Source organism: Echinops telfairi, unplaced genomic scaffold (assembly GCF_000313985.2).
Source record: "Echinops telfairi isolate 266 unplaced genomic scaffold, ASM31398v2 ScPeMD7_7468;HRSCAF=8506_0, whole genome shotgun sequence".
Lineage (NCBI taxonomy): Eukaryota > Metazoa > Chordata > Mammalia > Afrosoricida > Tenrecidae > Echinops > Echinops telfairi.
The window spans coordinates 52917981-52940996 of record NW_022111369.1 but is presented as its reverse complement, the minus strand read 5'-3'; the positions used below and the strand labels follow the sequence as shown (position 1 = coordinate 52940996).

The following is a 23016-nucleotide window of genomic DNA, read 5'->3' as shown; positions in this document are numbered from 1 at the left end:
AATGTGCTTTACACAATTGATGTGTGTATGGATTGGGATAACAGTTGTATGAGCCCCTAATAAAATGTTAAAAAAAAAAAAGAACATGTGGGATTAATCAGGTCACAGTTTGATTGGAGGGCAAAGAGATAAATGGCTCTGCAAGGCCCACCCCCCTCTTTCTTGCTCTCTGGTGATCAGAGGGTGCTGGAGCTGCTGCTGCTTTAGCTAGTTCTCACTCAACCTATGAGTTACACGACCTGTGGGCCAAGCCAACCTATGGATCTTGTTGCTAGAGCTTGAGGCTCCTTTGAGACCAGCTTCACCACACTGCTTACATTGCTTGAGCTTGAAGTTGGTGGATCCTGTCACCTTGCATTGCTTGCTTTTGATATCCCATCTGGGCCTGCTTCACTAAGCTCCTGAGCTATCGGTTACCCACCCTGCTATTTGCTGCCTGTGGGCAGACTCTGCTTGCCTTGCGCAAGGGAGGAGCCCACTGTGTGCTTCCTTGACCTTGGATCTGGCATCCCTGTGAGTTGAAGGACTTTCAGTATATTAACTATTGTACGGAAGTGAGTTGAACTGACTATGGTAGCTGTTTATTCCTTCTCACTGTATATATATACTGTATATATATAAAATATACTATGTATATATGTATATATATAAATAAAATCATTAAATGTCCTGGTTTTGTTTCTCTAGAGAACCCTGCCTAACACAGTGACTTTCCTCATGCATTCTGCTCTAGCCATGCATTCTGACCTCCTTCCTGATCTTCAAACAGGCCAGGTATGTTCCCATGTTAGGGCTTTTGCACGTGCTAGACCCTCACCTTGAACACATCTGCCAGAGAACCACGTGGTTTGCTGCCCCACTCCTGGTCACCGAACCCTTACCTGACCATACAATTTAGAATTGCTCCCCTAGTCGCACCCCATTGGGTTCTATGACCTTCCTGGCTCTGTGTTTCTCCATAAAGCTTTACTCTTCTATTTGTATGTCTTTGATTATGATCCTCATAATATAATATCCGATGAAAATGTAGGCTTTGTGAAGATAGTAAACTTTATTTTGTTCAGTGGCAGTTTAGTACCCAGAGCAGTTTGCCATGTGAGGTATCAAGTAAGTGAATAAATTGCTGGGGGTCTTCTAGGCTGCTTCAACAAATCTGTTATAAGCATTTAAAACAAATTAAGTTTTGAAAAATGCTAATAGCCCACTTCTGTGTAGGTGCTTATAACATTTGATACAATAATTCCTCTCTGGAAATTACTATTATCCCCACTCACTTATCATCCTAAGGAAGGAGCTCCAGTGGCATAGTGGGTTACAAGTTGCGCTGCCAACCGCAAGTTCAGCAGTTGGAGTCCATCAGCCACCCTGTTGGGGAAAGCAGAGGCTTTCTGCTTCCATAGGGATTTACAGTCTTGAAAACCCTAGGGAGCAGTTCTACTTTCGCCCGTTGGGTCACTATGAGTCCGAAACGACTTGATGGCATTGGGTTGAGTTTGGTTTGGGGTCCTCCTAAGCAGGTAGTCTGGGAGCCTTGGTAGCATAGTGGGTTATAAGTTGGGCCGCTAACTGGAAAGGTCAGCAGTTTGAAACCACTCGGAAAGGCTCATCTTTCGGATGAGTAGAAAGATGGGGCTTTCTACTTCAGTAAAGTTACAGTCAGGGACTCAACAGGCCCAGTTCTACTGCACCCCACGGGGCTGCTGTGAGTCAGAATTGACTGGGTGGCACTGAGTCCACCCTGACCCGAGTGATCCCGTGCAGCTGTGGGTTTTGGAGACTACACCTCTTTACAGGAGCGGAAACATCCTCATCGTGCCCCCGCGAAGCCGCCGGTGGTTTCGAACTACTGACCTTGCGGTTAGCAGCCCAACTTGTAACTTGCTCCCAGGGCTCCTTGCCAGGCCTTTGGGTACAACAAATCTCATCCCGTCACCAAGGCGCCCGCTCACCTGGTTCTCGCGCCCCTTTCTCTGCAGTGTCTGAAAGACCTCACCTTTCAAAGCCTCCTGAACGTATTTCTCCAAGTAGTGTTTCCGCAGGCCGTCATTTTCCAGCGCGCTGTCATCGATGCCGTTGGCCGTGATGTAGACATCCAAGTCCCCGTAGTGCTCCCGGACCCACCTGAGCACCTTGCGCAGGCCTCCGGGCATCACGGCCAGGCGCGTGGGCGAGCTCAGGCAGGTGACGTCCTGCAGGAACTGCACGTCGCGGTCCGCCTCGTAGCCGCTGCCGTGCAGGCGCTGGGGCATCACCAGCCTGGTGGTGAAGTGGTTGAGCGCGTAGAAGTCGGCCGCGCCGCGGACCAGCCTCCTCTCCTCAGCCGAGAAGCGCGGCAGCGCGGAGCGCGAGAGCCCGTGGCGGCGCTTGGAGGCGATGTACTCCCGCATGGCCGCCGGGTAGTCCCCGGTCTTGAAGACGGGCTCGGCGAACCAGGCGATTTCGAACTGGAGGAACCGCTCGGCCGCTTGCCGGTGCGACTCGGCGAACGGGTTGGCCGGCTCCACCCAGTCCGAGTGCAGGGACAGCGACACGGCCCCGCGCTGCGACGGCCGGTACTGGCGGTCATAGAGGCGCCAGGCCCGGGCGTGGGCCAGCAGCAGGTTGTGCGCAGCCCGGTACGTGTCGTTACTGGTGCGGTTGTAGACGTCACTCAGGCGGTTCGGCTCGTTGATGGTGATCCAGACCTTGACCAGGTCGCCCAGCTCGCGGAAGCACAGGCCCGCGTAGTCCCGGAAGGCCTGCGCCGTGGTGGCGTTCAGCCATCCGCCACCCTGCAGCAGGGGCGCGGGGAGTCCCAGGCGGGCGTGGGTGGGGTAGTACAGCGTGACCATCGGGGAGATGTTGACCTTCAGCCCCTCGCTGGCCACACACCTATAGTACCTCAGAGCCGGCCGGTTCACCGTGGCCAGGTCGCCAGCCGGGAGGATGGAGGCCCAGTCCAGAGCAAACCTGTAGTGGGTGACCTTCATTCTGGTCAGCATCTCCAGCTGCTTTTTGATGCTGACAAAATCTGTGCACTGAGCTTGCCGAGTCTTCAGCTGCACGCCGTCCACTCTGTGCAGCAGCCGGTTGCCGCTCACGTTCCACAGGTACAGGTGGGGGTCGTTGAACTGCGGGGAGGAGGCCACCGACTCGGGCTGGGGGAACAAGCAGAGTCAGGTCAGGGTGGCCCGGCTGGCCAGGCTTGCAGGGTGCCCCGTGGAACAGGTGCCTCTCCGGACAAGAAAATAAGTAACTAAACAGACAAACGATGCTTTAACCAACGACTCTTCACAGGGTGATGCCAAGGAAAAGGTTCTGATGAATTACTCTCCTTCCAGCCCTTGAAATCTCCCAGAGAGACCAGAAAACACTGAGAAGGAACCACACCCAGGAATTGGCTGGGAACACAAGTTATTTCAGAAAACTTGACGAGCTGTTTTCCCACTTGTTGGTCCCACACACCCAGCTGTCGAGGAAGGGCCTCAACAGGACGGATTGGCACAGTGGCTGCACCAATGGGCTCAAGCACAGGGACCAATTGGGAGGGCGACACAGGACCTGGCAGCATTTCATTCTGTTGTGCAGAGGGCAGCGATGGGTTGGGACCCACTCAGTGGAACCTAACCACAACACGCCCAGTTTACACGGCAGAGTGGCGCCTCAAGGGCTTCAGTTCCCCTGATCAGGAAGTAAGAGGATTCGTCAAAGCTGGATCAGCTCAGTGCTGCCCTGCCGAGAATGGTGACAGCGTGCAAGGCCAGGGGTGGAGGACTCGAGTTCCTAAAAGAGGCCAATGGGCTGCGGTAGAGAAGAAATCCTTGCCCTCTTTGGAACTGCTCCAGGGATAGCACACGGCCTCCAGGGGCTACAGACACCCACCACCACGTGCCTGTGAGGCCATGGCATCTATTCCTCCCACTGGAGAGTAACAGCAAGTTCTTTTTGGAAGATACTTTGACTAATGAGTGGACAGGACGGTAAACGTTCCCTGGACTCCCAAGGTTGATTCAGGTTGCTGTCCAGTTCTCTACCCTGCGCCCAGGAGAGAGCCCGGGCCCGGCCAGAGAGCCCAGAGGGCTGGACTCCTGTTCTAATGCAGCTCCTTTCAGCCTCAGGCTGGGCAACTCCACCAAGAAGCAGCTCTGTCTCCCTCACGGGTGTGCTGTGAGGGCTCAGTGACTCTAGGAAACTGTCAAGTCTGAAAAAAAAAAAACCCAAAAATCAAAACCCCAAATCAAACTCACTACTATCGAGTTGATTCTGACACAAAGCAACTGTGTAGGCCAGGGTAGATCTGCCCCTGTGGGTTTTGGAGACTAACTCTTTTTTTTCCAATAATGTTATTGGGGGCTCATACAACTCTTAGCATAATCCATCCATCCATCGTGTTAAGCACATTTGTACATTTGTTGCCATCATCATTCTCAAAACATTTGCTTTCTACTTGAGCCCTTGGTATCAGCTCCTCATTTTCCCCGCTCCCTTCCCGCTCCCCTCTCCCTCATGGGCCCTTGATAATTTATAAATTATTATTATTTTGTCATATCTTACACAGTCTGATGTCTCCCTTCACCCACTTTTCTGTTGTCTGTCCCCCAGGGAGGAGGTCACATGTAGATCCTTGTAATCGGTTCCCTCTTTCTATCCCACCCTCCCTCCACGCTCCCAGTATTGCCACTCTCAGCACTGGTCCTGAAGGGATCATCTGTCCTGTATTCCCTGTGTTTCCAGTTCCTATCTGTACCACTGTACATCCTCTGGTCTAGCCAGATTTGTAAGGTAGAATTGGGATCATGATAAGCGGGAGCGGGGGCGGAGCATTTAAGAACTAGAGGAAAGTTGTACGTTTCATTATTGCTACATGGCCCCAGGACTGGCTCGGGAGACTAACTCTCTCAGGCAGTGGTTCTCAACTTTCCTGCTGCTGCAACCCCTTCATACAGTTCCTCATGTTGTGGTGACCCCCAACCATAAAGTTATTTTTGTTGCTACTTCACAACTGTCAATTTGCTACTGTTATGAATCAGTTGACCTCTGTGAAAGGTTGAGAACTGCTGGTCTAGAGGAATAGAAAACCTCATCTTTCTCCCAGGGAGCTGTTGGTGGTTTTAAACTGTTGACCTTGTGGTCAGCAGCCCAACACATAAGCACTTCACTGCCAGGGCTCCTTGTCGACCCTGAAGCACTCTATGAGCCACACATACCGGTGACTCCGGATTCGGTTTTCCTCTGCTGCCACAATTGCCTACCAGGCCCTTGAGTCTAAAAGAGCTTAAGAAAATTGTCTAAATTCAGGATAAACTTGGGAAAGTCAAAATCTGTGCTTTCTTTAAAGGCTTCTTTTTCCTCCTAGGACTGAATTTAAGTGCATGGGTTGGGAGGGAGTAAGAGAGGGATAATTAACCTTTGGTAAATATTTTTCCTCTAATTGTTTTATGCCTTCTTTCATAGGCTAATTACAAAACCATATCACTGCCCACTTGCCATCTGTCCACCAGTTAAGTAGAACATTAAGCAGAGAGAGCATTGATCATGTGAGCATGAAGCAAAATCTGTATACAATTAATTATTTGAGTAAAATCTTTATAGCCTAGATGACGTTTCAGTGTTTTGAAAGCACAGAGCATTGTGGTATTGAAAGAGTGTTTACAAAAGGCACTCTTGCCCCTTAGATCTGTCTCTGAGTGCCTTAGTAAGCGAGGCAAAACCCCGATAGACATCTGCATTACTCTGAGAGTCCTCGTGAGAGAGAGCATGCACCTCAGGGGCGCATGGATGAGTCTGCCAGGGGTCTGGTTAAAGAAGCCATCTTCTCCACCCCTAAACATAAGGACTTTCAGAATGTTGAAAGGGAGTGCCGAGGGCTTGATCCTAAATAATCTTGCCCACTAGAGGGATCCAAGGCTCCTGTGAGAATTATGCTTTTTCCAAGTCTAAGGTAGGCAAAGAATGATGTTATCCTGGGACATATTGTGTCAGAAAATAAGAAAATTCTTAAAAACAGAAAGGAAAATGCAAAACAGGCGGGAACAGCTTAAAAGGGGCTATTGGCCAAATTTGAGACAACTAGAGCATCAAAAAGAACATTGAAATAATAATAAGTTAGAATGCATGGAGTTAAAATAACCCATGAACTCATAGTGCCATTCAAATTTTTTTACATAGAAAGGGGAGAAAAGTGTTTCTTTATAATCAATACCAAACTAATACTCTAACTGCATGTTCTAGTTAGGAATAATTAGTAAGAGATCTGTCATTTTTTAATCAACAGTATAACAATGGGGTCTGACAGACTTGGAGAAGACATGTTAAAAGCATTGGGTAACCTTCCCCTGAAAACAAAACAAACAAACAAAAAGAAACCATTGGGTAAAATGCTGTCTGGAAGCAAGGCCATCACACGGTCTCAAAATGTTACCATCAGATTATTTCTTCATTACAGATGGAAAGGTATCTTTCATTGAAGTAAGCTTAAAAATGCCACTTCATTCACACTAATGTTTCCAGTCATGAAATAACACGTACCATGTGCCTCCTGGTGTTATGTTCTGGGAGATAGAGCATCATCTGGTATTGTTTGAATTGTGCCCCTAAGCCCAAATATGTACTGTAAATCCTAACCACCTGCCTGCAGGACGGGGCAATGTTCACCCTGTTGTATAGGGGTATGTACTATGGATCGGAACCGATTCGGCTGGCATGTAAGAACATACCTGAAGTTACAAATCCATTTGTATGCTTGGTTACCCTAATGAGGCTTTATTAGTGCAGGGCCTGCCTTAAATCAGGCTTTTTTTTTCATATTTGACAAGAACAGATTGAGAAAGCAGCACGCAAGTAGAAAAGGGAGAAGATAGCTGCACAGTCCCGTGATGATTTTGAGGAAGAGAAGCTCCAGAGAGACGGGCCTTTCTCCAGCTCTGGCTGGCAGAGAGAAGGCTTCCTCTGTGAGCTGGAAGTGACAGGAGGGCAGTGAGGTGGGAGCTGGGTAGAGCCAGCAACACGCATGCAGACTTTTCCTATCCTACCTGTGAGAGAATGAATGTGGTTATCAAAGCGTCCCGCTTGTGCTGTTTCTGCTATAGCGGCACTAGATAACTAAGACGTCTGTTTAGTATTTTTTCAAGGAAAACACATAACTAAATCCAATTTTTAAAAAAGCAATTAGAGTGACCCAGAGGATTCTACAATCGGCTGGCTTGGCCTCTCAAACACATTTGTCTGTTCATTTGGGGGATTGCTCTGAATCAAAGGAGGCTTGAGCCTGGTGCTATCCAGAAGGGTTTCAGCGGCTAATTCCTCAGAAGGGGACAGCCTGGTCCTGCTTCTCAGTCTGGCCTTTGCCTGGAAGCTCTGCTGATACCGGTGCGGTTCCCTTGGGGTGAGCCTGCTGGTGTCTGAAATACCCGTGACACAGTTTCCAGCATCCTGGTAACACATACGTCACCTCAGTATGACAAACTGACCGACCAGTGGTCTGTCGAGAGATGAAATGATGCATTGCTTTGGGTCAATCTGCTGCATAAGACCTCTTTAAAATATTGAAAAGCAAAGACACTACTTTGAGGATTGATGTGCACCTGACCCAAGTCATGGTGTTTTATCATCTCATATGCATGTGAAAGTTTAAATATGAAAGAAAAAAAAAGACTTGATGCATTTGAATTATGGTACTGGTGAAGAATATTGAAAGTACATGGACTGCCAAGAGAACAACAGGGATGTCTTGGAAGAAGTACAGCCAGGATGCTTCTTGGAGGTGAGGATAGCGAAACTTCATCTCATGTACTTTGGAGCGACCAGTCCTTGGAGAAGGACATCGTGCTTGGTAAATGAGAGGGGCAGCAAAAAGGAGGAAGCTAGGGGCATATGAGATAGAGATGTGAAGGGGATAGGCATGGTGTTATATCTGTGCAATTCTATATGCATGTGTATATAGATTCTATGCATATATACATGTATTTATGTATATATATACATGTATACATTTTATGGCATTAGCAAACAAATCAGTTCTCTCACCCATATCTATTCTTGTAGTCAGGAGGCTAGAAGTCTGGACTCAGGATGCCAGATCTAGGAGAAAGTGGCTTTCTTTCTCTGTCAGCTCCATGGGAAGGTCACTTTTCAACATCAATGTGCCTGGCAATCTTGGAGATACGCAGGCATCTTGGCTTTAGTCTTCCACTGGGTCTAGGAGGTTCTCAGCCCAGGGACCCCAGGTCCAAAAGACATGCTGTGCTTCTGGGTCCTTTTTCCTGGTGGTACTAAGGCATTCCTCAGTTGGGTAATATTTCTAAATGTTTGCCAACCTCCCTACAGGTGACTGCTTTGTTGTTTTTGTTGTTGTTGTTGCTGTTCTTTGTCTATGCAACATCTACCCATACAGCTTCTGGCAACAGCAGCCTGATTTTTTCTTGGCAAACTAATTGCCTTAGTTATCTAGTGCTGCTACAGTAGAAAAACCACAAGTGGAGGAAAAAGCGGGAGAACCTTGATGAGATGGACTGACACAGGGACTGCAACGATGGGCATGAGAACAATTGGGAAATTCGGCTGGACCAGAGCTTGAAACCCAGGGAATCCAGGACAGATAAACCCTTCAAGACCAATAATGAGAGTAGCGATACCAGGAGGGAAAGGAGAAGGTGAGGGAGAAAGGGGGAACTAATCACAAGGATCTACATTTCGCCCCCTCCCTGGGGGACGGACAACAGAAAAGTGGGTGAGACGTCGGACAGTCTAAGATATGATAAAATAAAATAATAATAAATTATCAAGGGTCTGTGAGGGAGGGGAAAAATGAACTGATACCAAGTGCTCAAGTAGAAAGACAATGCTTTGAGAATGATGATGGCAACAAATGTAGAAATGTGCTTGACACAATGGATGCATGTATGGATTGTGATAAGAGTTGAACACCCAATAAAATTATTTAAAAAAGAAAAAGAGCCCTTGGGAAGCTGGAGCCAGTGTCTGGTTCTGTTGCCCACAGGGTTACTATGAATCAGAACTGCCTTGATATCTAACAACAACAATAAGGCCTCATTGAGGTCTAAAACTTGTCACACTCATCCCTATGTTTGAGCACCTACCTGACAAGTCTCTAGAAGGGGAGATAGCTGACTACAGAGCCCCCTGCTCTGTCCTTGTCCATGCTGAATTCCGCTAGGGGAAGACAGGTGATAAATAGGAAAGATGTGTAACGTATAGAGTGGATGTGGACCACCCAAAAAGGAGAGCAGGGAAAGGGCTAAGAATGTGGTCCTGATTTTTTGGAGTGGAGAAAGCCTTTCTGAGTACATGACAATTGAATAACATCTGAAGAGGGTAAGGAATGAGGCGCACAGAGGGGCTGCCCCTGGGATACACGCCCAGGAGGAAGACACCTCCTAAAGTAAGTCCCCCAGATCTATGACATGAAAAACATCTCCAGTCAGAGGCTGCTCATATTGGCTCTTGGTATAACAGAATTTATCATCTTCTTCTCCCTTTAACTTGGACACTGCTAACACATGCCTCACACAGAAATGCCTGTATGATCTGCTAGACCAGGGGTCTCAACCTGTGGGTCACAACCTCTTTGGGGTCAAATGACCCTTTCACAGGGGTCTCGATTCATAACAGTAGCAAAAGCAATGAAAATAATGTTATGGCTGGGGGATCACCACATGAGGAACTGTATGACAGGGTGGTGGCATGAGGAAGGTTGAGAACCACTGCCATCGATGGTATGCTTCCTGAACACAGCCTCCTCCTCTCTAAATTCCCATCACCAACCCTAAGTTCTGACACATCAAAGGCCCTCCTAACCCCAACCAAACCGTTTGCCACGGAGGCACTGCTGACTCATGGTTTTCACCGGGGTGCAGAGCAGACCTGGGCGCATATGGTTTCTGCTGAGGTGCTTCTGGGAGGGTCCGACACACCAAGCTTTCTGCTCATCGTGGAGTGGTTCACTGCGTGGGCGACTCAGGGGTCCCTGAGGGCCACTAACCCCACGGCCTTTGCCTCAGTTCTCCCTCCCAGGGACCCTGTAACTCTCTCCGGGAGCAGGCAGCCACATCGGCCTGCAGTAGCTGGTGGGTTTCACGCTCCAACCTCACGCAGGAGGTAAGCCCAGCGTTTGCTTCATGGTGTCGCCCGCATTTTTAAAAGGCCCTCAAAACCACACCAAGTTCACTGCCATTGAGTCCACCCTGACCCCTGGCAACCTTAGAGGACGGAGTCAAAGGGCCCCTGTGTGTTTTCAAGACGGCAGCTCTTGGTGGGAGGAGAAAGCCTCCTCTCACCACCACACCGCCAGGCCTCTGAGACTCTCCATGAAGGTTAATCTCCTCTTCCGCTTTGATACAGTTTATTTATTATTACTTGTTGGATACAGTTTCTTAGCTAGCATTGAGAAAAGGAAATTTTATTTTATTTTTATTTATTTAAAAAAAATCATTTTATTGGGGGCTCGTACAATTTCCATCACAATCCATACATACATCCATTGTGTCAAACACATATGTACATTTGTTGTCATCATCATTCTCAAAACACTTGCCTTCCACCTGAGCCCTTAATATCGGCTACTCATTTTCCCCCCTGCCTCCCCACTCCCCCCTTCCTCATGAACCCTTCATAATTCACAAATTATTATTATTTTGTCATATGTTACACTCTGACGACTCCCCCGCCCCTTCTCTGCTGTCCATCCCCCAGGGAGGAGGTTATACATAGATTCTTGTAGTCGGTTCCCCCTTTATGCCCCACATTCCCTCCACCCTCCAGGCCTTGCCACTCTCACCACTGGTCCTGAAGGGGTCATCTGTCCTGGATTCCCTGTGTTTCCAGTTCCTATCTGTACCAGTGTACATCCTCTGGTCTGGCCAGGTTTGTAAGGTAGAATTGGGATCATGATAGTGGGGTGGGGGGAGGAAGCATTTAAGAACTAGAGGAAAGTTATATGTTTCATTGTTGCTACCCTGCACCCTGACTGGCTCATCTCCTTCCCACAAACCTTCAGTAAGGGGGTGTCCAGTTGCCTACCGATGGGCTTTGAGTCTCCACTCTGCACTCATTCACATCTACAATGATATGATTGAGAAAAGGAAATTTAAAAAACCCATGTGCTGTGGACTATGAGTCAAGGATGACATGACTTCGTCTCACATGCTTTGTACATGTTATCAGGAGAGTCCGGCCCCTGGAAAAGCAGATGGGCAGGAACAAGGAGGCAGACCTTGCAGAAATGGACAAACACGCTGGCTGCCACGCTGGGTTCACCTGTAACACGTAACACGTGTGAGGCAGCGCAGGGCCCAGGCGAGTCTCTCTCAGTTGTCAGACGACCCGAGGGCACGGAACAACGGCATGTTTGAGTGTCGCAGTTCGCAGTGAATTCGTAAGCAGTCACTCACCTTAAGCACAGAGTCGGTGACGCCCCAGGAGAAGTCGCAGGGAAACTGCCCTTGCACGTCTGGTGCGGACTCTCTCAGAAGGAAACCGTTTTCTCGGATGATCTGTCTGTAGTAATGCGCGGAAGTCTTGGGCTGTCTTTCTTTTTCCTTGCTGTTAAAATCCACGTAAAAGAGTCCTCGGCGGGTGTGGTAAGCGTCCTGCCATTCGAAGCCATCCAGGAGAGACCAGGCCGTGTAGCCAAACACGCGAATCCCATCAAACCGTATTGCTGCACGGAGAAGAGGAGGCAGGGGTCATGGCAGGCTACCACTTGGCTCCTGCTGAGGGCTCCCTGACAGCAGGCCAAGAAGCAGGATAGGTGAGACCAGCCTCCTTCCTAATGTGTGGGGCCGTGAGCACTGGTGTAGTCACTAGGGGCATGGAGAGGGGTGCAGGCGGCACCAGGTGACGCTGTCATGTGGTCTATACAATTTGTGTGCAGTTACAGCATACCAGTATGAAGAAGGGGGGAAATGGGGTGGGGGAGAAGGGAAAAAAGGGAGGGGGAAACGAAGGCATTGGGGGAAGGGGGCACTAATCCACCACAGGGAGGGTACTGTTTATGCCTCCACAGGAAAGGGAGAGAGAGACCAGACCTCAACCTGGTGTGCCAAGCCTTGAACGCAACATACCGGCATGAAGCAGTGAACTAACAGGTCTGTGGGGTCAGGCCCTATCCCGGCTACTTCGACCCCACTCCCCAGAAGAATGCACTACAGAGGACAGCACTGAAGATACAGCCCAGGGAGAGGGATAGGTCTGCCCAGAGCACACAGGAGCAAGCTAAGAGGGAAAGAGAGAGATAGCAGACAGCCTCCTGACCTACCAAGCTTTGAGGATGACACTGCTGCTCAGAGTAGCCAGTACACGGAGAGGACCGTAGGGTCAGCTTCACCACAAAACACGACGTCCCCTTACTGACCCACATTGCTATGGGGGCAGCATCGGAGACACAGTGTGGGAATTGTGCCCAGTCTGATGACCCCACACCAGGTGTAACACAAAGGGAACGCAACAGAGCAACGAGGGGAGCAAAGCAACAAAGTTCCTGAGGAATCCTGAAACTAGACTGCAGACTCGGGGAGCCGGGCTTGGCCCTGCGTCAGAACCGATTGGAAAACATTCATAAGGGTAAGCAGACAGACTTTTTCATAGGCTATTTTTTGTTTTTCTTTATTTTTTTCATGCCTACATAACACAGGCAGGATAAACAATCCTGAGGAGAAAACAATGGGGCCAATTGCTCTAGAATCTAGGGAGAAAGGGAGGAGGTGGGAGAGAGGGAGAGGGAGAAAACAAACCCAGGGACAAGGGAACAAAAGAGATCTAAAACAGATGGTGAGGAGGGCATAGAATGTCTGGTGGGGTTCGATCAAGTGCAATGTAGCCGAGAGGAAGTACAGAGAGAGAGCTGATGAAGGTTGAACATGATAGTGGGACAGGAGGAAAGTAAAAGGAAATAGAGGAAAGAACTAGGGAACAAAAGACATTTATAAAGGTATAAACATAGCCATGTACATATGTAAATGTATTAATATATAATGATAGGGCTATAGGTCTATGTATATATATTTATTGGTTAAGTATTAAGGTAGCAGATGGACCTCTACTCAAGTCCTCCCGCAATGCAAGAACACTTTGTTCTAATAACCTGGCATTCTGTGATGCTCACCTTCCCAACAAGATTGCTGAAGACAAAATGGGTGCATAAGCTAATGTGGTGAAGAAAGCTGCTGGTGCCCAGCTATTAGAAGATATAACGTCTGGGGTCTTAAAGACTTGAAGTTAAACAAAGGGCCATCTATCAGGGGAGCAACAAAGCCCACATGGAACAAGCACACCAACCCATGTGATCACAAGGTGTTGATGAGATCAGTATCAGGCATCAGAAAACCCAAAACAAAAAACCACTTGGATGCGAAAGAGGGGGGTCAGAATGGAGACCCAAAGCCTATCTGTAGACAATTTGACATCCCCTCACAGAAGAGTCACAAGGAAGGACAAGCCAGTCAGGATGCAGTATAGCATCAGCGAAACACACAACATTCCTCTAGTTCTTTAATGCTTCCTCTCCCCCGTCCACCAATATCATGACCCTGGTTCTATCTTACAAATCTGGCTAGACCAGAGCATGTACACTGGTACAGATAAAATCTCTCAACACAGGGAATCCAAGACAGATAAACCCCTCGGGACCAATAAGAGTATTGATACCAGCAGGGTAGGGGGAAAGTTGGGGGAAAGAGAGAGAAAGGGGGAACCGATTGCATGTATAAACACCCCAGGAGGACGAACAACAGAAACGTGGGTGAAAGGAGACAATGGATGGTGTAAAATATGAAAATAAAAATAATTTATATATTATCAAGGGTTCAGGAGTTGGGGAGGGAGGGGAAAAAAGAGGAGTTGATACCAAGGGCTCAAGTAGAAAGAAAATGTTTTGGAAATGATGATGGCAACATATACACAAATGTGCTTGATATAATTGATGTATGGATATTATAAGAGCTGTAAAAGCCCCCAATAAAATGATTTATTAAATTAAAAAACATTTGTGTACAGTATTTCAGCAGAAATTTTAAATTTCTTAATACAATCACCCCTGTAACTTATTTATAACAGCAAAAACATTTCTCCTTACTCAGGGAACCTGGTGGTTTTTGAACCACCAGCCTTGCAGAGTGCAGCCCAACACATAACCACTCCGCTACCTGGGCTCATGACAACAAAAGCATTTTTTTAATACTGTATCTATAAGGCTAAGAAACTCTATGCTGATGCACTCCGGTCCGCGCTGTCATTATCACCCAATGACAGTGATACTTGGAGTCACGTGGTTATGGTCTCCCACCGCGTCTGGTGGGTTCCAACTGAGGACCTTGCAGTTCCAGCCCAGTGGGAACCACTACACCACCAAACTCTAAAACCAAACTCGCTGCCATTGAGTGGATAACGGCGCATAGCGACTCTGAGTTTCTGAGACTGTAACTGTCTAGGAGAGCAGAGGGCCCGGTTTTTCTGCCGCGGAGCTGGCTGCTGGTGGCTTCTAACCGCCTTTAACCTTGCAGATCCACCGGGGCAGTGGTTTCTTTGACACTGCCCCTCCCCCCTTTTAAATAGATGCTGATTCTGTCAGATTTTCTGGTGTTTTATCTTTAACTTTATTTGTAAACCTGTATCAGTGATTTCTTTGAAAGTGAAGTAGTTATTAAAGGAAGGGAAGTAAAAAATTCAAAAAGGGCTTCTGCCCAGTGACTACTAATGTTGTAATTCAATGTAGAAAGATTTTATAAAGCCATTCTGTTGTTAGTATTCAGATACTCTAAGAAACACTACATTTAAACAATTTGCAACTATATTTATCCCATGTTACTCTATGATTAAAGTTAATTATAAGCGTAAGTCAGGATTCCGTAGGTCTGGTATTGGAGGAGGTCCACGGGGCTGGGGGACACGGACCCCAGTGACACCACTGCCATTATGTCACATGAGTGGCAGCTCTTTTTATCCAAAGGTACCCCTAACAAGGAAGCGGTGCAGTTAAAAGTCCGCACATGTCCTTGAATCTTAGTGTGCTGCTCTGTGTCAGGAGCATGGTGATTTCTAGAACCCTGTGGGACCCCTTCTCAAGTCTGCTTGGATAGGCTCCCACCTGTGGACAATCCACTCTCGGAAACCATCCTCCAGGGACTTAACAATTAGCTTTTGCATTTAACATAAATTAACACAACTCTACTGAGCAGGAAAACACCCATGATGCAAGACATTAAGCACTGGGCTGAGGGGCCGGAGGCCTGAGGATGGCTCTGCTCTATTCCTGGGAGGGGTCTATTGGGCAAGTTTCTTGGCCTGATTTTTCTCACTTGTGAACAGAAACAGTTGGAAAAAATAATCTCGGAGGACATTTTTAGCTTTAAAACTCTGATTCAACCACTTCGAGGAATTGGGTAAAAATAAAATAGGAATATCAGTAGCAGCAATAAAATAAGTGTGCAAGTCAACCTTTGTTATGAATTGAATTTTGTCCCTCCTAAAATATGTGCTGTAAATCCTAACCTCATGCCTGTGGTTATAGGAGTCCGGGCGATGTAGGAGGGAGTCCTGGTAGCTTAGTGGTTATGAGTTTGGGCTGTGATCCACAAGGGCAGCAGTTCAAAACCACCAGCAGCTCTTTGGAAAAAGACCAGGCTTTCTACTCTGGGAAAAAGTTAGTCTCCGATGTTTTGAGAATGATGAGGGCAATGAATGTATAAATGTGCTTTACACAATTGATGTATGTATGGATTGTCATAAGAGTTGTATGAGCCCGTAATGAAACGGTTTAAAAAAAAAAGTTAGTCTCCGAAACTGAGGGGCATCATGTGGTAGGGTCACTATGAGTCAGTATTGACTTGATGGCAGTGAGTTTTTATTTATTTTTTTAATGTTACTTTTCCCCGTAGTGTAGCGGGCTGCAAAGAGACAAAAAAACCCCACAAGGTCAGTAGTTCAAAACCACCAGGCACTCCATGGGAGAAAAATGAGGCTTTCTACTCCCATAAGCAGTTACAGTCTCAGCAACCCACAGGGCCAGTTGTAGTCAGTCCTATATGGTTGATAGGAGTCTGAATTGACTCGATGGCATTTTATTTTTAGACCTGTGGTGATCATCGTACTTGGGACTGGGCTGCCTTTGTTATGCTAACGAGGCAGGGATTAGGTTCTGTGTATTTTGAGTCGACCTCTTTTGAGACATAGTGTGTGTGTGTGTGGGGTTTGAAGAAGCTAGCAGAGCACAGGCTGGGTCAGAGAGATGCTAAACCATGTGGAGATCTCCAAGAAGCAGAAGCCACAGACGCCGGAAAGATGAAGGAAGACCTTCATCATCAGAGTCAAGCGAGAGAGAAAGCCTTTCCCGAGAGCTGGCGTTCTAGTTGCCGGCTTCCCGCTTCCTAAATTGTGAGAAAATAAAGTTCTGTTGGTTAAATCAGCGGCAGATAACCGAGAGAACCGTGATTCAACGAGATGAATGTCTTAGCAGGACCTGGTTCTGGTCCCTTTGGTGAACTTGTAGGGCCCGGGAGAGGTGGGGTGGTAACACCTGGTCAATGGACTGCCCTCTGCCCAGGGGTGTGCATTTGGCCAAGAACCTGCGGGCAGTGTCCTCCTCGGGCGAACCCCACGTGCCTGCTCTGTCTGCTCTGTCGTTGGGCAGGGCTCTCGTCCAAGCTGCTCCTTCCTGCAAGTTGGGGCAGCAGGGTGATTCGCCCTGGTGATCTTTCTTACAGAACCTGGGAGTTTCCTCCAGGTGTGAGACTGGTGAAAAGCTACCGAATCTGCGCATGATCCACAGCTAGATCCTTTACCTGTGAGCGCTTGGGAGCTCGGCAGGGGCCAGAACAGCCAAACCCTGAGCTTGTCTTCTGCGCCTGATTTTCATCAGCTATCTGGAGAGGTCACTACTTGAGTAATGGACAGGAACGAGGGGGATAGGCAGAGGTCAAAACCAAAATCAAATCCAGAAGTAACAATAGCCGCTCAGGGTTGCCCGTCATGGGTCATTCATACTCCCATGAGTCAAAAGTAAAAGGATCATAATTTTGAGTTTCAGTGTCTTAAGTACGTAACAAAACCAAATTCACTGCTATTGAGTCAGTGCCAATTCACAGCGACCCAAAGGGCAGGGTAGAACTGTCCTGCGGGGTTTCTAGACTTATGGGAGTAAAAAGCCCCATCTTCCTCCCAAGGAGCCGCCGGTGGTTTTGAACCGCTAACCTTTTGGCTCTTGGCTCATAACCATCACACAGCCAGGGCTCCCCTTAGGACCCCTCAAACATTCCTCCTGGCCATCCATCATTGTCACATGCCTTTTTAAAGGCCTGAAACAAGCTCTTCCTGATACTTACGGATGTACCTGCAGCCTAAACGATGTTCTCCACAGAATATTTTCAAAGGCCCCACGGGGGTAACACGAGAACAGATGGTATCAGGCAAGACAGGCCCAAGCACGGCCACCACCACCACCACTCCCATTGAATCACACGCTCGAAGGGGACTAAAGAGCTTCCAGAACACACAGTCAAGACATTTTACAAACAGAAGCGGAGGGGCGACCCACCTTGAAGCACCTGGTTGAGGAAGTTCTTCGTCATGTAGATGGCCGTGGTATCTTCGGTCTTCACGTGACTGTCGGTGAACCAGCCGTTCTCGGTGATGAAGATTCGAGGGTCGCCGTATTCCAGCTTGATCCAGTTCAGCACTTCTCTTAAATGGAGCGACACGTTCTGCCCCATTTTGGCCATGGTGTTGGGGGGCTTGAAGTTGTTGGGCCCAAAGGAAAAAGCGAAGAAGTCCGCGGAGCCCCTCACCGCCCGCTTCTCGGCGTCGGAGAAGAGGGGCAGGCTGGACCTCATGGCCTCGGGGTAGTCGCCGTCCCCGTGGACAGGGTTGGCGAACCACCCCAGCACGGAAACCACGGACTGCTGGCACCTGAGTACATCCTCCGTGTTTTCGGATCTGTTCGGTTCGATCCAATGGGACCCCAACGTGATCGATAGCCAGCCCTTCTGATGGGGACGGAAATTCTGGTCGTAGTTCTGCCAGACTTTTGAATGAGCCTGAGAAGAAGAAAATGTGATGAATCTTCACGGGAATCTGACGGGTGGCAAGTCTCCTCGGGGACAAGATGACTGAAACACTGGGGGATGCTCGGGCCATCTGTCCAGGGGTCCTGATGACCTCAGTGTCTGCGTTCTCACTCCACCTGTGTGCCAGCCTGAAGCTTCTCCCGCAGCACTGCTGAAGGGGCAGGCAGATGGGCTCCACCTCTCTGCTTTGTGTTTTAGAAACTGAAGTTTATTTTACATATATATGTATATGTGTGTGTACATATGTGTATATATACATATATATACACCCTGTTTCCCCCAAATAAGACTTACTTATCATTTTGCCTCTCACTGAAATATAAGACACCCCCCTGAAAATAAGACCTCCCTGAAAATAAGGCCCCCCGAAGCTACCGTAACTCTGGACTCTGGACCGTGGTGGCAGGCGCTGCCTCGCAGCTCACTGTTGACCTCAGCGCAGCTGGAGCTGACAGGAAGTGCGAGGTCTCTTTTAATAAAACAATAAACAATAAATGTGTACCGTATTCTTCTTCATGGAAAAGTAAGACATCCTCTGAAAATAAGACCTAGTGCATCTTTGGGAGCAAAAATTAATATAAGACACTGTCTAATTTTTTGGGAAACGGTATATAAAAACCAAAGTCACTGCCCCCGTGGGTTTTGGAGACTAACACTTTACGGGAGTAGGAAGCCCCATCTCTCTCCTGAGGAGCGGCTGGTGGTTTCAAACAGCTGACGGTGCACTCTTAACCACTGTGCACCCGGGGTTCCTTTATTTCATGTGGATCAAAACTGCCTGGAACATGCGAGAAGCACAAAACCCCCTTAGACCAAATCTTACTGGTGTTGCTATGGAAAACAGAGCCCCAGCAGAACCAATCAGCATCCCTGTGGTCTGGGAGGACCTTGATGCAGCATTGTCCTGAGGAACAATTGGAACAATGACTGGTTTACCCTCAAACAGAGCCCCAGCCTGACCCTTGGAGCCTGCGTCCCTAAACTAATCAGTTTTGCGCGTAGATAACATTTCAAAAACCACTCCCTTTCGTGGGCTTTCTGGGGACTGCATGCAGGTGAGAGACTGGGTGGATTATAGGTTTCGTCCCCTACAGAACAAGTCCCAGAGTAATGATCGTTTACTGCTGAACCAACCTCCCTTTGCTTCTCATTTAGAAGGCCAGGGGAATGCAGGCTCTACACCTGTCAATGGATAACGAGAGAGCGCCTCACCCCCTTGGCTTGTTGTGCTGATTGAATGAGGGAATGTAGGTGAAGGCTTTAAGACAGTACCCGGCAGAGTCTGCTTGTTAGAAGCCCTTGTTGTAGTTAGCTGCTGTGGAGCTGGAGGCAGTTGCTCTGATGAGCCGATGGCCCAGTGGACTTAGCTGCCCTGCCTCATGGCAAGCCCGTATACAATGGACCCAAACTTTGCCAGGCCCCGTGTCACCCCCATGAATGCCTGGGGTTTGGACCGTGTGGGCCGCATTATGGTTGAGGCATGGGATGGTTCAATGGTAGATTCTTGCCTTCCATTTGGCAGGGTCTCATCGATTCCTGGCCAATGCACCTGCTAAGGCACTACCAGTCTGGAGCGCTGATGCTAAACAGGGTGCAGTGGAGCCGCTGGACTAAGATGGACTAGGAAGAGAAGCCAGCTGAAAACCTCTGGGTCACAATGGTCTGTTCTGCGAGCCATCAGTGGATGGGACAGACTGGACTGTATTTGTTTCATCGTGTGTGGGGTTGCCATGGATCAGGGCAGGCTCAAGGGCAGTAAATTACATCAACATCATCCCAGAGCAGAGAACAGAGTGTGGGCTTGAGTTTGATGTTCAGGGACTTAACTGTGTGACCTTGGGCCAATCACCTGACCTTTCTGAAATCTCTTAGTTTCCTCAGCTATAAAATGAGGTCACTAATACTAACCTTTGGGAGATTGTCATCAGATTTCAAGCTACTGTGTGGATGGAATGTGTAGCACAGAAGGTGCTGCCTGAAGATGGCTGTCATCCTTATTGCTTCCCCAAGATTTTTCACTTCCTCTGAGGGCCCATAACTGCCTCAAGTGGAAATGCAAATTCTGGACAGACCAATAATAGTAACAGCTAATTTTTTTCAGAGAGCACCTCCTATGTCACAGACAACTCTGTGAACTTGAAATCTGACAGCAATCTCACGGTGGTTGTCAAGTTTGTTTACTAGGTCCGTATTGAGCACTCACTCAGCGTCAGGCTGGCCCTGCGAGGCTGAGCTATGTGGCACGGGACTTGTCCTCAGAGGCCAACCTTAATAAACCACATGAGACAAGAACTAAAAGAAAATTAAAATGACCCTCCCAAGGAGGACGAACAACAGAAAAATGGGTGAAGAGTGACAGAGGACGATGTAAGACATGAACATAATAATCTACAACTTATCAAGGGTTCCTGAGGGAGGGAGGGTGGGGGAGGAAGGGGGAAAACTGAGGAACTGATACCAAGGGCTCAAATAGAAAGAAAACGCTTTGAAAATGATGATGGCAACATGTGTGTAAATGTGCTTGACACATTGGATGGATGGATGGATTGTGATAAGAGATGTAAGAGCCCCCAATAAGAGTTTTAATAAAAAAAGAAAGAAAATGAGAATCAAGTCAGGAGGGTTCCTCAGAGCTCATGAGCTCAGTCCGAAGGCGGGGTGAGCAGTAAGGATGCCCGTTCAGCACATTAAGTCCGTGAAATGCCCAAGGCCTCTTCTCTGGCTTGGGAACCCGCGGGGTGTGTGTGTGTGTGCGTGTGTGTGTGTGTGTGTGTGTGTGTGTGATAGCTACCTCCTTTCCCATCAGCATTTCACTTGACTGCCTCCTAATCTCTCTTCTTAAGGCTCCCGATTACTTATTTGAGTACTTCTACACTAGCAGCTTCAATAAATCAAATGACATGTTACAGTGGGCAAATCTACCGCTGAAGTACGGCCAGGGCACTCCTGAGAGGCAAGCGTGGAGAGACTTGTCTTGCATACTTTGGACATGTTGTCAGGAGAGACTGGTCCCTGGAGAAGGACAGCATGCTTGGTAGAGTGGAGGGGCAGCGAAAGAGAGGAAGGCTCTCAAGGAGATGGACGGGCACCGTGGCTGCATCAATGGACTCAGGCATAGGAACACTGGGCAGTGTTTCGTTCGGTTGTGCAAAGGGTCCCCATGGGCCAGAACCAACTTGGGGGCACCTACCACCACCACCACCAATAACAACAACGGGCGCCGCATAAGACCCCTTCTGGGTGTAAAAGAGCAAATATGTCACTTTGAGGGCTAGGTGCACCTGACCCACCCATGGTCTTTTCAATGGCATCCTATAGGTACATGGGCAGGCTGGACAAGGAATAAAGGAAAAGGGAAAATAAGACCGTCAAGGAGATGGATTGACACAGTGACTGTAATAATGGCTTCTTATTGTTACTGTGCAGTAATAACAACCGTGAGGATGTCCCAGGGCCGGGCAGGGCTTCATTCTGGTGGACATAGGTCAGAACTCTGGCCCGTGGGCGAGACTCTGCTTTATGGGCTCAGCCTCCCTCTCTGGCCAGTCCTGGGTAATCGCAACTCACCAACACTGAGCAATAGATCAGGCACAACAGTCCTTAGCTTGCCTTTCACTCCCCTGAGCTGTTTTACATCCGACGGAGCCATCTGAAATTATCTTTCTGTAAGTCTAAAGCAGTCCAATAGGAGCAATGGTTTGAATCTATGAGCAAACAGATCCCACGGGCACTGAACATGTTCAATAAAGTCTGATTGGGCGGAGAAAGTTAGGCCTTAATACCAGGGACGGTGATTCCCAAACTAGTGCCTCCTTCCCCTTTAGGCAGAAAAAATGGATTTCACTCATTCCAGAAAGATTTTCTGGAGGAGTGAGCTGCCTTGAGGGTACAGCTACTGCTGACTACTTGTACTTGCTTGGTTTTCATAGGAAGATTCTAGAACCACATCGTACCCAATTGTTCCCAAGGATTCTTGGGGATACTTTCCTCTCTGGCCCTCCCCCTGGATTTCAGCCTGAAATGACTGCCCCTGGCAGCCCCAGTCAGGGACTTGTGGGCCAGACTCTGCCTTATGGCTCAGCCTCCGTCTCTGGGCAGTCCTGGATAATCACAATGGAAAGTCTTGATAATGCTTTTCTTCGGATCCCATGAAACAAAGCAGCTGGCATTACTAGAATTGAGAGGAGACATTCTTTCTTTATTCTAATCTGTCATGTAATCCCTGGGTGGCTTCTGGGCGTTGATCTGTATGATGGTCAAGAGTGACTCGGGCTTGTTGTGAATCTCTGATGTGTTAACTGCAGGGAGAGAGCCATCAACTAGCTGTCATCAGGCACTGACAGGAGGGTCTGGTGGAATCAGCACGTTTCTATTCTCACTCTGTCAATGCTGACTCATAGCGACCTCCTGTGGGTTTCCCGGGAGACCACAGATGTTTATGGGAGTAGAAGAAAGCCCAGTCCTTTCCCCGCAGAACTGCTGATTGTTTTGAACTATCAACTTCAGGGATCACAGCCCAACTCATAACCACTACACTATCAGGGATCCAGATGCCCAGTCCGAATCAGAATTGTATAGGGTTGCTATGAGTCAGCATCGAACCAATGGCAGTGACTTTGGCATTTGGTTTTTAATTGGAAATCAGAGGAGCCCAGGTGGCACACTGGTTGGGGGCATGGCTGCTAGCGGTGCCATCGGGAAGACGGAGATTGTGGGGTCCCTGTAGGGCAGGGCACAGACACCCCATTGGGGTTTCTAGGCTGTAATCCTTACAGGAACAGATCACCAAGAACGCTCCTCTCTCGAGGAACAGCTTGTGGGTTCAAACTTCAGACCTTTGTGTTAGCAGCCAGCTGCTTAACCATTCTTTCAGCAGGCCTTCTCCACAATGGGTCACGATGGATCACTGTGAGGAGGAATCGATACCTTGACACGTCTCCACCACCACCTCCTACACCACCTC

At 48.4% G+C, this 23016-nt stretch overlaps 1 protein-coding gene across 1 annotated transcript in view; it reads right to left on the bottom strand.

The window, feature by feature from the left end:
- Nucleotides 1-23016, bottom strand: part of KLB (klotho beta) — a 50294-nt gene that overhangs the window by 5361 nt on the left and 21917 nt on the right. The window contains 3 exon segments of the mRNA XM_004703347.4: nucleotides 1994-3137; nucleotides 11388-11656; nucleotides 17525-18023. Coding sequence (XP_004703404.3) covers nucleotides 1994-3137; nucleotides 11388-11656; nucleotides 17525-18023 — 1912 coding nt within the window.